This window comes from Mesocricetus auratus, unplaced genomic scaffold (assembly GCF_017639785.1).
Source record: "Mesocricetus auratus isolate SY011 unplaced genomic scaffold, BCM_Maur_2.0 Super-Scaffold_4256, whole genome shotgun sequence".
NCBI lineage: Eukaryota > Metazoa > Chordata > Mammalia > Rodentia > Cricetidae > Mesocricetus > Mesocricetus auratus.
Genome location: NW_024429182.1, coordinates 105,703,517 through 105,720,457, shown reverse-complemented (window position 1 = coordinate 105,720,457; position 16,941 = coordinate 105,703,517). Strand labels below are relative to the sequence as shown.

General features: G+C 38.2%; 1 protein-coding gene across 2 annotated transcripts in view; it reads right to left on the bottom strand.

Annotated features, from left to right (window-relative positions):
* Window positions 1–16,941, bottom strand: part of Ankrd42 (ankyrin repeat domain 42) — a 50,552-nt gene that overhangs the window by 18,276 nt on the left and 15,335 nt on the right. The window contains exons 4-8 of one of the 2 annotated variants that reach the window (XM_040728484.1): window positions 16,422–16,541; window positions 14,242–14,377; window positions 8,157–8,357; window positions 4,867–4,992; window positions 2,136–2,241 (exon numbers count right to left, since the gene is read on the bottom strand). In XM_040728484.1, coding sequence (XP_040584418.1) covers window positions 2,136–2,241; window positions 4,867–4,992; window positions 8,157–8,357; window positions 14,242–14,377; window positions 16,422–16,541 — 689 coding nt within the window. The remainder of the gene's footprint in view (window positions 1–2,135; window positions 2,242–4,866; window positions 4,993–8,156; window positions 8,358–14,241; window positions 14,378–16,421; window positions 16,542–16,941) is intronic. The other variant, XM_040728490.1, reaches the window with a different exon arrangement.

Sequence of the window (16,941 nt, the reverse complement as noted above, 5' to 3'; positions counted from 1 at the left end):
AAATGAAACAAGCATACTTTCCCACAATGTTGTTAACTGAAATATGTAATACTTTCTTCTAGGACACAGAGAATCACCAAACACTAAACTCTATTTTCCACACTGTTATAGTTTTAATGCACTATATTCCCATACACTTATTTGCTTTTTTGTATTTTACTATATTTAGGTATTAGGTTAGGTATATGGTGGCACATGCCTACAATCTCAGCACTTAGGAAGTTGATGCAGGAAGACTGCAGATTTGAGGCCAGATTGGGCTATAAGTGTGTGGGATTTAATATGTGATTTAAATTTTAGTAATGTTTCTTTTATGAATGTGGGTGCCTCTGTATTTGGGGCATAGATGTTCAGAATTGAGACTTCATCCTGATGGATTTTTCCTGTGATGACTATGAAATGACCTTCTTCATCTCTTTTGATTAATTTTAGTTTGAAGTCTAATTTGTCAGATATTAGGATAGCTACACCCGCTTGCCTCTTAGGTCCATTTGATTGGAAAATCTTTTCCCAACCCTTAACTCTGAGGTAACATGTCTTTGAAGTTGAGGTGCATTTCAAACAAGCAAATATAGTTATTTTTTTACAAAGTCACAAAGAAAATGAAGTAAGTGTAACATTTTGAACAAACAGAACTATAATTCATATCTATATGCAAAAGAATGAACTTTGATGCACACCTCTAGTATAATATAAAAAAGGAACTCACAATGAACCATAGACATCACAGCCTAAAACTATACAATTTCTAGAAGAAAACATAGTCCACAAAGTCACAAAGATTTTCAGGATCAAACAAAAGCACAATCTAAAAAAAGGAAAACTTTGTTGAAACTTACTCATTTCCAAAGTTATTTTTTAAGGGCATGAAAAACATTCCACAAGTGAAAGAAAAATCTTACAAAGGGTATTTTCTGAGAAAGAACTACTATCTAGAATATATAAAGAACCTTTTAAACTCAACAAAAAAAATTCAAACAAGCTGTTGAGTAACACAAGCCTCTAATTGCAGCACCAAGGCTGAGACAAGTTGAAGGTAGCCTGGGCTACATATGAAGTTGAGCGAGTAATTGGGCCCAACCAAACATCAGAGCAAGTCCCATGAGCCATTATAGCCCATACTCATGGTATAAATTCAAGCAGTTCTTAACCACTGGGCCATCTCTCCAGTCCCTAAGTTATTTATTTTTGCGTTTTGTCTGTATGAAATTCAAGCAGTTCTGGACAACAAAAATGCAAAATGTTATGTTACAGCTATGCCTCCAAGTATCAATATAAATGCTGCCTCTTCAAAAAATGTTCTTGACAATGATCTAAATTCTATCCTACTGCAATTTCTTTTATATCTTTTACTTTCACCTGTACCATTTCCAAGCCCACACCACTGACAAATAGAAAGAGTTGGCAGTTTTGCTCACCTAATACATACCATGTAATATGGGTAGGACAATGATTATAATTACTAAGAATTTTTGCTTGTATATCTGTTTTTCTTTGAAATATATTCTTTTAAGGTTTCCATGACTACAAGCCCCTGTACAGCAGGCACTGTGCATTTCCATATTTGCAGTCTGACTTCTAACCACAGTGCCTGGACCATAGTAACTGGACAGGAAGCTAAATAAACAACAACCAAATTAGAGTACATATACGCATTAACTATTCCTTGAGGGTCTGATCTGAATGAGCTCACAGAATTTCATGATAGAGGTTACATTTATTTCCCATGTAAACTTCTAAATATGATTTAAAATGCTTCTCTATTATCACTGTTATTATTGCTTTTTAACAGTGTTTCTCAACAAGGTATCAAGATATTTGGATGCAAGAATGCACTGTGTACACTAACTAGATTAGGGTTCCTGGACCAGACCTTATGTGGTAAATGGTCATTGTCATGACCATTCCTCTCATTTCTAAACATCCCTTCCCCTGAGGAAAGTGAACTAATACGACTGTCCAGATGAGAATAATTGCTTTACCAAGGAGAGCTAATAAGAAATAAACACCACTCAACTTAAAAACTGTGATCCCATCAGCATCTTGAGTCTCCCAAACCTGTATTAAAATTACCAGAAATCTCTAAGTACAGAAAGTAAATGCCCAGCTTTAAAAGTAGAAACAAGAGTTTATACCTCTTAGCCACATCGCTGGGTCTCTCTCCTGCTTTGTTGGTAATATTACTGTTGGCTCCCATTTCAATTAACCACTGCAAACACTCTATGTGGCCTTGTCCAGCAGCTTTTAAAAAGATAAAACAAGGAAACACATAACACATACAGAGAAAGAGCTGCTATTGGAAACAGTTTTCTGAAATTTTGATCTTGTAGTAACTAATAAAAGTAGACTGTGAAAGTATTTTCTTTTTCATTTGTATATTTATTAGACATTTAGTCAAATATCTACTATGCTCAGGTCCTATCCAAATAATTTTGGATACAGATATAAAAATTGGAGCTCAAAGATCAAACAAGCAAGTTATAGATCTGAAAATAGAATTCAGTCTTTCTCTTACCCAAGTGCTATGTCATACTGCATAACTCCTAAACAGTCTGTGTCACACACCAGTGAGAGTACATTCCAATCACTAGGACCTCAGAGACATGAAAAATCTTGTTCTATACCTACCTACTGCATATGAAAAATCACACACAAAAGAAATCTTTTCTCAAGAATTTTACATCTTTTTATTTACTTTGTCTGTACCTGCACACATTTGTGCATGAACAGTGTAAAATTGGAGGTCAGAAGACAACTTTCAAGTGCATCATCTACCATGGATTCTGAGTATCAAATTCATGCCATCAGGTTTGGCAGCAAGCACCTTTACCCACTGAACCATATCACTGATACCCCCGCCACCACCAATCTTGCTCTAGCATAGGCAGACAGACAAATTGACAGGGTTTCAGTAATCATTAAGTGTAGTGAGAGATAGGCACTGTTGTCATAAATATCTGATATTATTACTAAGTCCCAATAAACTTTGATCATTAGCAAATTGTTCTGCTCCTCAATTCCTACTCCCTTTCCTCATTTCTCTCTCTCTCCTCTCTCTGTCTATCCCTGTCTGTCTCTCTCTCCTATCTAGAACCAACTGACAAAAACTACTACAGGATTATCCAAAACTCTGTAAGTAAACACCCATTAGACATATTCTTTAGACATAACAGTAACATATTGTTGTTAAATACTATCAAAAATCATATTTATGATCATGAATAATGGTATGGTTTAAAATAATTAGTTTAGCCTAACATTTCCATTCTGTCACAGGCAATGCAGAGTAAAAGGGAAGGATAAATAATTCATCTAAAATGGAATATAAGAAAAAGATTCTGCAATAGAGAAATGGCATAGCCATTAAGAGCATTTGCCCTTACAGGAGGAACTGAGTGCAGTTCCGAGCCCCCACATGGCAGCTTACAACTGTCTGTAACTCCAGTTTCAGGAGATCTGATGCCCTCTTCTAGTTTGTTCAGGTACCAGACATGTACATGGTGTCTATCAATCCATACATGCAGGCAAACACTCGTATATATAAAATAAAATATTTTTAAAGACAAAAAGAGCAGTACATAGTGCCACATGCCTGTAATCCTAGCTCCCAGGACAGAAACAGGCAGGCAGATCTCTGAGTTCGAGGCCAGTCTACTTTACATGCATAGACAGGGATATATACAGCAAGACCCTGTTTCCAAAATAAAATTAAAAGTAAAAGGGAGGGACAGGTAAAGGGAGGGAGGGAGGGAGGGAGGGAAGTAGGGAGGGAGGGAGGGAAAGAAGAAAGGAGGGAAGGAGAGGAAAAAATTAATCTGCCAGGTGGTGGTGGAACACACCTTTAATCCCAGCATTCAGGAGGCAGAAGCAGGTGAACCACTGTGAGTTTGGAGCCAGCCTGATTGAATAAATAAATATAGATAGATAGATAGATAGATAGATAGATAGATAGATAGATAGATAGATGATATATATAGATACATATCATCATAAAAGGCACTTGAATCAGAAATGAGGCACTGTATATTTTATATAACATTCACTAATATCCACTAGGGTAGATTTCTGATCAATAACGACTTTAAAAGCATGAGAAATTGTTTTTTATTTATTTTAATTTTAAATAGCTTGTTTTACATGTCAATCCCAGTTCCCTCTCCCTCCCCTCCTCCCGCACTCCCCTTCCCCCCCACCCTCCCACCCTATTGCCAAATCCTTCCACATAGGGGATATCTAGAGTCTGTCATTTTACTCTGGGTAGGGTCCAGGCACTCCCCTAAGAGTCCAGGCTGAGAGAGCATCCCTCTTTGTGCTATAGGCACACGAAGACTGTTTGTATACCAGGGATAGACACTGATCCACAGCTCAGGGCCCCATAGGTTGCCCAGGCCTTCTCGCTGACACTCACATTTGGGGGGGTCCAGATCAGTCCCATGCTGGCCTCCCCACTGTCGGTCTGGGGTCCAAGAGCTCTCCCCTGTTCAGATCAGCTGTCTCTGCTGGTTTTGCCAGCCCATTCTTTGCCAATTTGCTCATCACTCCTCTCTCTCTGTCACTGGGATCCTTGGGTTCAGTTCAGTGATTAATTATGTGTTTGCCTCTGCTTCCATCAGTCACGGGATGAAGGCTCCCGGATGGTTATAGACATCAAGTTCATTATCAGGAATGGGCATTCGAGGTGGTCTCTCCACTATTGCTTAGCTTGCCAGTTGGTGTTATCCCTTTAGATCACTGGAGGTCGCTCTGGTGCCTGATCTGTATTCGATCCTATGATTCCCTCTTCTCCCTATTCTACCCCCACCCCCTCAACTTCCTGTTCCCCCATGACCAACTCTCTTCCTCTTCACCCCCCTGAAGCAACCTCACCTCTATGCATAGGAGTCGATCCATTATCATCACGTTCATTCAAATTGATTACTCCATCTCCAATCAATTTCTTAAGCATTTCTAAATCACCTTTAAAGGCAGCCACATGACCTGGAAAAGCTAAATCTAAATAAAAAGTCAGCATTTTAGTAAACACAGCAATTGTTCTTTTCCGTACCTCAAGATGTCATACAATTCAGAATTCAACATTATCCTAACTATGAAACTACTCAAGTGAGTTCAACTGACACACTGACAAGTAAAAAGAATTATAAAATTAAATAGCACTAAATGTGCTACACAATATCTGAAGCAAAAAATTGTAAATTATAACTTAATAAAATTTAAAATTTTTGCTCTTTGAAAACAATAAGACTATGAATGGAAGAAATTATTTGTAATCCACATCTGACAGATTATGTCCAGAATATGCAAAAAATCTCTCAAGCATTCAATAATTAGAAAAGTCTTATCTTTACAATACCAAAAACTAAAAAGGTATTTCATTACAGAAGTGATATGACGCCGGGCGTTGGTGGCGCACGCCTTTAATCCCAGCACTTGGGAGGCAGAGGCAGGAAGATCTCTGTGAGTTCAAAACCAGCCTGGTCTACAATAGCTAGTTCCAGGACAGCCTCCAAAGCCACAGAGAAACCCTGTCTCGAAAAACCAAAAAAAAAAAAAAAAAAAAAAAAAAAGATGCTCAAGAAACCAACACACACCCATTAAAATGACTACAACTGAACAGACTAACTATGACCTGTGTTGACAAGGATATAGAGCACTTTGGAAAACAGTTTGAAAAGTAGATTCTTAAATAATATCTAAAGTTAGATATATACCCATTATATGTTTCACTCCTAAGTACTTACCAAAGAAGAATAGAAACAGATATCTATGCCAGTGGTTCTCAACCTATGGGTTCTGACCTATACGAGGATTGAAGGGCCCTTGCATAAGGGTCACATATCAGATATCCTGCATATCCAATATTTGCATTATGATTCAAAACAGTAGCAAAATTACAGCTACAAAACAGCAATAAATAATTTTATGGCTGTAGGTCACCACAGCATGATGAACTGTATTAAAGGACTGCAGCATCAGAAAGGTTGAGAACCACTGGTCTATGTAAACATAATAATTGATAAATCCCAAAGTGAAAGCAACCCAACGCTCACCTCCATTCCATTGGTCATACAACATAGCATAAAAAAGAATAAACTACAAATACACATAGCATGGATTCTCTCTCTATACATAAAACTCTAACTAATGCAAGCTAACCTGTATTATTGACACAAAGCAGATCTGTGACTGCATGGAGACAGAGTAAAAGGTGCAGTAAGCAGAAAGGAGTCTGAGAAAACCCAGGTGTGATGGAAATGTCTGTATCTTGACTGTTAGGATGGGATCATGAGTGCATACATAGGTCAAAAGTCATAAAATCACACCCATGAATGCTTTAACTTAAGTAAATTAAAAACTGATGTTTAAGGATACCATAATAAAGTGAAAGAATAATCCACTTATGAGAGAAAATTATATCTGATAAAAATCAATAAATGATTCACACCAAGAATATATAGAACTTAAATTACTTAGAAAAATAAATAAAATGAAATTTTTAACAAGGGAAAAATATAGGTATATGACATGGTATATACAATCATAGCACCATGTCCCCACCACAAAAGCAAAACTGTTAACTGTGAGTTTTTACAGAATAGTCAAAACCTTAAAAATCTTCATCCAGTGATCCCAGAATACAATATAATGTTCACATTCACTGTGGGCTATGTGAAGCGAAGACAAGAAGGCAATTCTCTAAAGAAACTCTGACCATGTACACAAGGAGGTGTGTACAAAAATATTCACCACACATTCACAGTTTTAGCAAGAAACCACAAGCAAATTAAAGGCCAAGTGGAGAACAGACAAGTAATATGTTGCAATAGTTTAGTTTCTTACTACAGTAAATACACAATATAGTATTATATATTTTGTGAATGTATTATATATAGATAGAATTGTAACTAAGATATAAAACCATAAAATGGACCAATAAATCACAAAATTTTACCCTCGTCCTGGCTATTATTTATGTCAACTTGATACAAGCTAAAGTCATCTCAGAGAGGAAACCTCAATTGAAAAAATCTTCCATAAGATCAGGCTGTAGGCAAGCCCATAGAACATTTTCTTAATTAGTGATTGATGGGGTAGAGTCCAGCCCACTGTAGGTGATGCCATCCCTAGGCTGCTGGTCCTGGGTTCTATAAGCCTGTAAGCACTACTCCTCCATAGCCTCAGCATTAGCTTCTAACTTCAGGTTCCTACCCTGCTTGAGTTCCTGCGCTGACTTTGGAAGTGTAAGCCAAATAAACCCTTTCCTCCCCAAGTTGCTTTTGGTCATGGTGTTTGATCACTGCAATAATAACACTAAGACACCCCCTTGAGAAAAAAGAATGGCATTAGGGAGAGAGCTAAAAGGTTCAACTTTGTAGTACTTTATTCTTAAGTTCAATGTCACTGTCTTAGTGAGTGTTACTTTTTGCAACTTGGAGAGGAAAAGGTTTATTTGGCTTACACTTCCATATCACTATTCATCACTGAAGAAAGTCAAACAGAAACTCAAACAGGGAAGGAACCTGGAGGCAGGAGCTGATGCAGAAGCCATGGAGGGGTGCTGCTTACTGGCTTGCTCCCCATGGCTTGCTCAGTCTGCAATCTTACAGAATCCACAACCAGCACAGCAGCCAATGGACTGGGCTCTCCCACATCAATCACTAATTTAAAAGAAAATGCCTTACAGACTTGCCTGAAGTCAGATTTATGTACACATTTTCTCAATTTAGGCTCCCTCCTCTCTAATGACTCTAGCTTGTGTCCATCTGACATAAACACTAGCCAACACAGTTACTACATGATTTGTCTAAAATGCTTCATAATAAAGAATCAGATTGAATGTGGATAGTAACACATATATTTTGATGTAACATTTGCATTACAAACTCTTTGTCTTTGGGTTACATTTTAGGTTTTTTGTTTTTGGGTTTTGTTTTTGTTTTTTGTTTTTTTTTTATTTGGTTTAATTTTAGTTTATGAGACAGAGTTTCTCTGTAGCTTTGGAGCCTGTGCAGGAACTCAGTCTATAGACCAGGTTGGCCTTGAACTCATACCTGCCTCTTCCTCCTGAGTGCTGGGATTAAAGGAGTGCACCACCACCACCCGGCTGGGCTCCATTTTAATATTATCATTCTCTGCGGTATGTGGGGTAAATTACTTACTGTCCTGATCATCTGGATTGCTTCCTTCATACTCAGCCCCTTGTATAAATTGTAAAATGTTCTGTTTCAAGAAGCGCTGGGCCAGGTCCAATACATTTTCTCCATTATCATTGAAGGCTTTTAAAGCATGCGTTCCACTGTTCATTCTACTCAGTAGGAATTTAAAACAATGAAGGTGGCCTTCCATGGCTGCTAAGTGAACTGTAGATAAAACAAAAAGAATGGAGTTAATTCTAAAATTGACAATACAGTACCTCAAAAAGCTGGGTATAGTGGCACCTGGCTATAATGGGAGAGCCAAAAGGGCTGTTAATTTCCAGGCCACCTTGAACTGTATAGTGAGTTCTAGGCCAGCTTGTAAAAGTTTTTTTTGAAAATAGCTTTAGTCAGGGGTAGTTTTGCCCACCTTGAATTCCAGGACAGCCAGAGCTGCATAATACAAAGACCTTGCCTCAAAATGATTAAAAAGGAAAGAAGAAAGGATGGAAGGAAGGAAGGAAGGAAGCTTTATAGAGCAAAGATAACTATTTTTATCATTCTGTATTTGACACCTTCTTATAACTCATTATTCTTTATAATTAATACAAAAACTTAAGTTAAAACTCTACACTAGCCAGTCATGGAGACACAGAACTGCAATCCCAACATTGGAGAGGTGAAGGCAAGAGTACTAGTTCAAAGTCAGCATGGGCTACATTGTAAGACCCTGTCTGAAAAAGAAAAAAGGTTGCACACTAAGCAACAAATTAGCAAATTCACTGTTTCCACACTAAGTCCTTGAAAATAAAACAATACAAGTCATTTCTAAAAGCTATAATTGACAAAAAAACAAACAAAAAATAATGGATCAGATTGAGAAGCACATAACCAAACCTTTTGGGGAGAGAGAAAAACAGTTATAAAGCAATGACTCCAGAGACCAAGAAAAAGTATACTATTTGGGCAAACTGTGACTAAAGGACAGCAAGGTATTCAAGTGGCCATTGTATCACAAAGAGGAGTCCTTCAGTCCAGAGACCATGCCATCCTGGGTCATCCTGCAGCCCTACCAAAAGTTCCCTCCTGAAAATAACCCTGCCAACCACTTATTCATCACATACATTTTCAAATCTCACAGATTTCTGACTTAATATATCAAAACTAAGCTCTTCCCTCACACTTTCCTGACACTGCCTTCTGCATCTTTTTAATGATTTATTTTTATTTTATGTGCATTTGTGTTTTGTGTGCATATACATCTGTGTAAGGGTGTCAGATCCCCTGGAGGTAGAGTTACAGGCTGTTATGAGCTGCCATGCAGGTACTAGAAATTGAACTCTGATCCTCTGGAAGAATAGCCAGTGCTCTTAGCTGCTGAGCTACCTCTCCAGCCCTGTCTTCTGAATCTCAACCAAAAGAAAGCTCTCTTCTTCCTAAGTCATCCAGACTTTATTACCGTCCGTCGTCACTCCCCACATTTACTACATCAGAATTCTGTCTCCCTCAGAATATACACAGAACCCAATTCCTTCCCACTAGCCCTACCTCTTCCATTCCATACCACCATACATGGTCAAACCCAAACAGTACTTTAAATTGTTATTCTGGACTTGTTTTCCTTTCCCCAGGCACTGGAGATTAAACCCAGAGCCTTGAGCATGCTAGGCAAATGCCCAACCACTGGGCTACATCTCCCTGTTTCTTCTATTTTATTTTGAGACAGGGTCTTGCTAAATTACTCAGCCTGACCTCAAATTTGCAATTCTTATACCTCAAACTATGGAATAGCTGAGATTACAAGAGCCTATCACCATATCTGGATTCTCTCTCTCTGCTTCTTGCCTTGTCATGCCCACACCCTCACTACAGTAGATTACAAATATAATAACCAAAATGATCCTAAGGCAGTGTTTCTCACCCTTCCTAATGCTGCAACCCTTTAATACAGTCTTTCATGTTATGGTGACCACCCCCCTCACCAATCATAAAATTACTTCATTGCTACTTTGTAACTGTAATTTTGTTATTGTTCTGAATCATGATGTAAATATTTTCAGAGATAGAAGTTTGCCAAAGGGGTCACCATTGAGAACCAATGCTCTACGGCATAAGTTTGCTCATATCACCCTGTGCTCAAACCCTTTCAGTAGCTCTTGGTCCCTCATCTGTTACTCAGGTCTTTACTTTGTTCTGGTCACAGTGACACTCTGTTATGCAAACCACCAGAACTCGGGAGGGGAGCAGCACATGCCTCATCGCCTCTCCCTGTAATATTCTTCGGACTAGCCAAAAGCTCAACTCCTTCAGTCTCCACCAACTTTACTGCCTCGTTGAAGGCTTTCCTAACTATAATACTATTTTAAATTTTATCCCTCTAATAGCCTCCACTTCTCTTTCCTATATTTACCCAAACATGTATTTCTATATAATGCTGTATGTTTGGATCATTCATTTTGACTCTATCTTTCCCCTCATCACTACATGAAAACAAGCACTTTCTGCTGAGTTATCTCTGGTATATAGATACATGAGTGGTACTCAATATATACCAAATTGTTTGAGATGGCAACTGTCTCTCAGAGCACACATTCATGACATGTTATATGTCTCTCTGAGCATATCTCTCTTAACTTTCATGCTTAAATCAATATTAAAAGATTTTTATTAAACCCAAAATTGGTTTCATTAAAAAAAGTTTTTGAGAGTATATCTAGTCCCTCAGGCATTCTTCTCCTCTATATAGACTATAATAACAAAGATAGATGTTTAACAATACTATTAAACTATAATCCCAACTTCTGATTTTCTTTTATGATTAGGTCTTATTGTATAAATTAATGTTAATCTTCTCTATGGGGTTAAAGTTATGGTTCCACAAAATTTGTTAAAAATAAAAACAATTGTTGCTAAGCCAAACAAAAAAAAAAGATAGATGTTTGATGTTTAAAAACCAAGTTTGAACAGGGCAGTGGTGGCGCACACCTTTAATTCCAGCACTTGAGAGGCAGAGGAGGGCCGATCTCTGTGAGTTCAAGGCCAGCCTGTTTACAGAGTAAGTTCCAGGACAGCTAAGGTTACACAGAGAAACCCTGTTTCCCCGCTCCCCCCCCAAAAAAAACAAGTTTGATCTTTTAAATGGCCAAATAGCAAAAGACCCATTAAAATGATCAGACATACTCAAAATGAAACTAATTCCTACCTTGTATTTCACAAAGAAAAGTAAACATAAAAGTAAAATAAAGTTTCTCAAACATAAAAGATGTCTCTGTGACCACAGAACAGAGTGAATATTTTTTAATCAATTATAAAAAGTACTAACCATAAAGAGAAGATACTATTAAACTGGACTACATTGAAAGTAAACTTTTATTCATTAAAAGATATCGCAAAAAAGAAAAAGGTCAGTCCGTAGTAGAAAAGGTATGTGAAATTTATGAAGCTGATAAAGGGCTTGCATCTAGACTCTGTGAAGAATCCTTATAACTCAGGAAGAAAAAGAAGAACCAGGACATAGGAAGGATGTCTGAACTGCTATGGCACAACAGAAAATAACCAGTACCCATTAAACATAGAAAGAAATAAAATGTGCACTGTCAGCAGTCATGACCAAAAACACGAATTAAAACCATCAAGAGAGCCAATAATCCAACAGAATGACTAAAATTAAAGCAACTGTTTAATGGCCAGTGTTAATAAGGTGAGCTACTAAAATGTTTCTTCCATATTCCCAAATTACCTTCTTTATTATTTTTAATCATCATTAAAATAATGGATTTCATATGACATTTTCATATGGGTATTATTGTAAATGGCTGACATTCACTCTCCCACTTCCTTTTCCTGTTGCCCCAACCCCCCAAATAATCGTCCTTCTGCCTTCTGATTTCATAGATTTATATATATTTATAATGCCTTAGTTATATGTTTAGAAATATATTTCTACATGTTTCATATTTTAAAAATTATTTGTATGTGTGCATGTCTCTGTACAGGAATGTCCAGCTGGAGTTACAGGCAGTTGTGAGCTAACCAAAATGGGTGCTGGGACATAAATCAGGTCCTCTGCAACAGTAGTAAGTGCTCTTAAGTGCTGAGCCATCTCTCCAGCTCCTCTATTTGTCTTATATTGTCTTTACATATTTACTCTATATACACTTAAATTTGATTATGAGAGAAATTCCCTATGGAGCCCAGGCTGGCCATGCCTTCAATATTCAGCCTGTGGTGGTTTCCAGTCTTGATCCTCCTTTACCTTTTAATTGGAGGAACACAGCACCATACCTAGCTGCAAGGGGAACTCTTTTTTTTCTTTTTTTCTTTTTCTTTTTTTTTTTTTTTTTTTTTTTGGTTTTTACGAGACAGGGTTTCTCTGTATTGTTTTGGAGGCTATCGGTCCAGCCTGGCCTCGAACTCACAGAGATCCACCTGCCTCTGCCTCCCGAGTGCTGGGATTAAAGGCGTGTGCCACCACCGCCTGGCTCAAGGGGAACTCTTAAATACTGCTATGAGTATAATTGGTACACTGACTTTGCAAAGGAAATACAAGCCAGGCACTCAGAATACTAATATATTATTTCATCCCAGACAGGTCAAAACTAGGGGGCGGGGCTGAATTAGAAGCCAGAAGTTAGGCATTAATTTTAGAAGGTCCCGGTTAACTAGAAAGGGGATGGGAGAGAAGTTTCTGGGTGCAAGTAATAGATATTAGTTGATCTTAGTGGTTATAGAGATGCATTCATTTGTGAAAATTCAATGGCATATGCATAGAATTGGATGCTTTTCTATATGCCCATTATACTTTAAATTTGTATTGGGGGGTTGGAATGTATCTCAGTAGTAGAGATTACAGGTTAGGTTCTGAACTCAATCCTGAGTAACATACACACACACACACACACACACACACACAGAGACAGAGACAGAGACAGACAGACAGACAGACATTTAATTGAACAAAAGAGTAAGTTGAAATTTAATTGAACAAAAGAGTAAGTTTAAGAAGGATAAGATCAAAGTAAGATCACTTTCATATATTAAAAAAATGAATTCATACAAACCAACAAGTCTTCACAAAAAGGATGCTAAAAGTATACATCATAAAGAATTTCCAGGTAGTGGTGTAAAGGTGCAAAGACAGAGAAAGGAGGAAGAAGACAGCACCCAACACATCAAGGCAAACAATCATGGATCCATAGGGATCCAGACATGTTCTAAACAGCAAAGCAATTGGATCAGATTTGCTTATATTATCTGCCTAGATTTCCCCTTCATAGACATGCTTAAAATTCCTTTAAGATATAATTAAAGAATCTTTTTTAAAAATCATGTGTACACCTGCTCGTGTGTGTGTGTGTGTGTGTGTGTGTGTGTGTGTGTGTGTTTATGTGGGTATGTGTACAGGTGAGTTTAGGTAACCTCATGGAGTTCAGAAGAGGGTATCAGATCCCCTGGAGTTGGAGTTATAGGCAGTTGTGATCTATCTGATGTAGATGCTGGAAACTAAACTAAGATTCCCCTGGAAAAGCAGCACATTACTTTAAGTGCTGAGCCATTTCTCCAGTCCTCACGGATCATTTTTATTCCTATCTTCTGAATTTCAATACCACCTCATAAAGAAGAAAGAGTATTTAGAATTTATATGTCAACTAGCCAGTTTGTTTCAAGTTAAACCTAAACTGAAATTAACAAAGCAGTTCATACATGCGTGTGTCCTCTGTACTACCTAAATAGTAAAATAGTTGTCTGAGTGGCAGAACGATAGGACGTTTAAAAAAAAAAAAAGCATAAACCCTGGAAGATGCAGCCTGGTGACCAGGCACCTGCTTAAGGCCCTCAGCTGTATCCCACATGAATACTGTTCAAGGAGGAGAGGCAGGAACGAAAGAAAAGGAAGAACCAGCTTCTCTACTGCTGGGATAGCTCTAGAAAAGAAACCATGATGGGTATGTAGCACAGACATGATAGTAAAGTTCGTATCAGCTGAGCTACTATTTTAGCTTCATGAAGAAATTACAGAATGATGGGGACAGTTTAAATTTCTTAAATATGATCAGGTATTTAAATATTTTATCAATGAAAAACTAAAATGTTTGCTTCAATTCAATACCCGGAAGGTTTCCATTGTAGTCCACATCTTCTATGCCACACCCCCATTTGACAAGAAGCTGCAAACAGCCCAGGCGCCCATGAAAAGCTGCATAATGCACAGGTCTCCACTCTCTCTTGTCAGTCACACTGGGATCCTAGAGGTAAAATTCACAAGAGCTCAGTTTCTTGCTATTTAGTATGGAAAGCTGTAAATCTAGAAGCTTGATTTGACAAGTAAAACTTAGAAGCTATTCTTAAAATTATGCAGCAAACATTTAATATGATTAAAAAAAACTGACTGCACCCACTAACCTGAACATATAAGCAAGGAAGTTTTCAGTGAAATGTTATAAAACAGCCTTTTAAAAAGAAAACTACCAGTTCATATGAAACAATATTTTCAAAGAAACTAAGTAATTGTTTCACAGTCCTAAATCTATAAAATAAAAAGGATGGGGATGGGTTTAAATTTTGTCTTATCATTGAGAACATAAAGAATTAATCAAAAGAAAAATGTTTGATGCTTTTACTTCCTAGAAAACCCTTGCACTATAATGTCTTCCATACTGGCAGTGTTTCTTCCCCACATCTCTCTTTGTCGGAGGCGGGGGGAAGGGGGGGGGGTTTAAACAAGGTCTCAGATTGTAGCCCAGGCTGGCTCAAGTTTGCAACCCTTTTGTCTCAACCTCTCAAATGCTGAGATTACAGGCATGAGCCATCATACTCAGTAAAAACTCTGTTCTTTAAAAAGTTATATAACCACTGAGTACTATAAAAAATAAATATCAGGAAACTGGAGAGGTGACTCAGCAGTTAAACATAGAGAGGACCTGTGTTAGCCATAGCTAACATGATGTAACTATTCCAGTGAGAATTTGAGGCCTCTGGCCTCTGCAGGCACCTGTACTCATATGTACATATCCACATGCATGTATACACAGTTTAATAGATAAACATTAGAATAAATAAATTCAAACCTGGAGAAATAAATCACTTCCTAAACTGGTGTATGAAATAAAGAGGTTTTAAAAGCATTTTGTAGATACACACAAATTCATAAAGATATAATACCTGCAGCGAGGGGTGGGGGGGAGTGGGACCTGGGAAGAAGAGAGGGGGTGAAGAGGAAGAGAGTTGGTCATGGGGGAACAGGAAGTTGAGGGGGTGGGGGTAGAATAGGGAGAAGAGGGAATCATAGGTTAGAAGACAGATCAGGCACCAGAGTGACCTCCAGTGATCTAAAGGGATAACACCAATTGGCAAGCTAAGCAATAGTGGAGAGACCACCTCGAATGCCCATTCCTGATAATGAACTTGATGTCTATAACCATCCGGGAGCCTTCATCCCGTGACTGATGGAAGCAGAGGCAAACACATAATTAATCACTGAACTGAACCCAAGGATCCCAGTGACAGAGAGAGAGGAGTGATGAGCAAATTGGCAAAGAATGGGCTGGCAAAACCAGCAGAGACAGCTGATCTGAACAGGGGAGAGCTCTTGGACCCCAGACCGACAGTGGGGAGGCCAGCATGGGACTGATCTGGACCCCCCAAATGTGAGTGTCAGCGAGAAGGCCTGGGCAACCTACGGGTCCCTGAGCTGTGGATCAGTGTCTATCCCTGGAATACAAACAGTCTTCGTGTGCCTATAGCACAAAGAGGGATGCTCTCTCAGCCTGGACTCTTAGGGGAGTGCCTGGACCCTACCCAGAGAGAAATGACAGACTCTAGATATCCCCTATGTGGAAGGATTTGGCAATAGGGTGGGAGGGTGGGAGGGGGAAGGGGAGTGCGAGAGGAGGGGAGGGAGAGGGAACTGGGATTGACATGTAAAACAAGCTATTTAAAATTAAAATAAAAAATGATAAAAAAGAAAAAATAAAAAAAGATATAATACCTGGTGAAGATTTATTTAAAAAGCTTCAGAGTCTTCCCAGTTAAGCTCTGAACCAGCATCCATACACATAACCTCTGAAATATATTGTATTACTGTTCATTTGGGGAAAAGACAGGGAGAGATCTGTCTTAATTACTGAATCCATGTTTAAAGATAGGAAAGCTAAAGGGGAAAAAAAAAATTACTTCCCCCAAGTCATAGGAAGGATTCTAAAAGTCAGGACCACATAACCAAACTACCAAAAATACTAGTCCATCACATGATCACACAGTACCACTAACTAATTAAAAGGAGCCCCTCACCACTCCACTTCGCAGCATTATTTGTAAAGTAAAAGAGTGTCCGTGAGTGGCAGCAAGGTGTAGAGGAGTACATCCACGATCATCTTTAGCTGCCAGGTTGGCTCCATTGATTATAAGAGCCTAGAAACAGAAATGGGAATAGGTATGCATGAGTACAGATGTTAAACTATGAATTCTGATAGAGTAAAGGTAAGCAATTCATGTATCTATAACAAAAAAACTACATATGATCTACAGGTAAAATATGATACATTCCTTAGATAACCCTAAAAAAGGGGTTGAGGTCTTCTTGTAAAAGTTAATTGCCTGCAGGACCTTAATTGGCTAGTTCTAAATTTCTGGTCAATCTTCTAAGATGGTTTCATCCAAGTGTGCAACTGAGTCGATTTTCATATGGGTCATTGACTATAGGGTTTCTTCCTGTATAACAGACAAAGAATTAATTTCACAAATCTATCAGTCCTAATGAAAACCCAGTGATGTGCTTTCTGGATATCAGCAAGCAGCTTTTAAAGTTTAC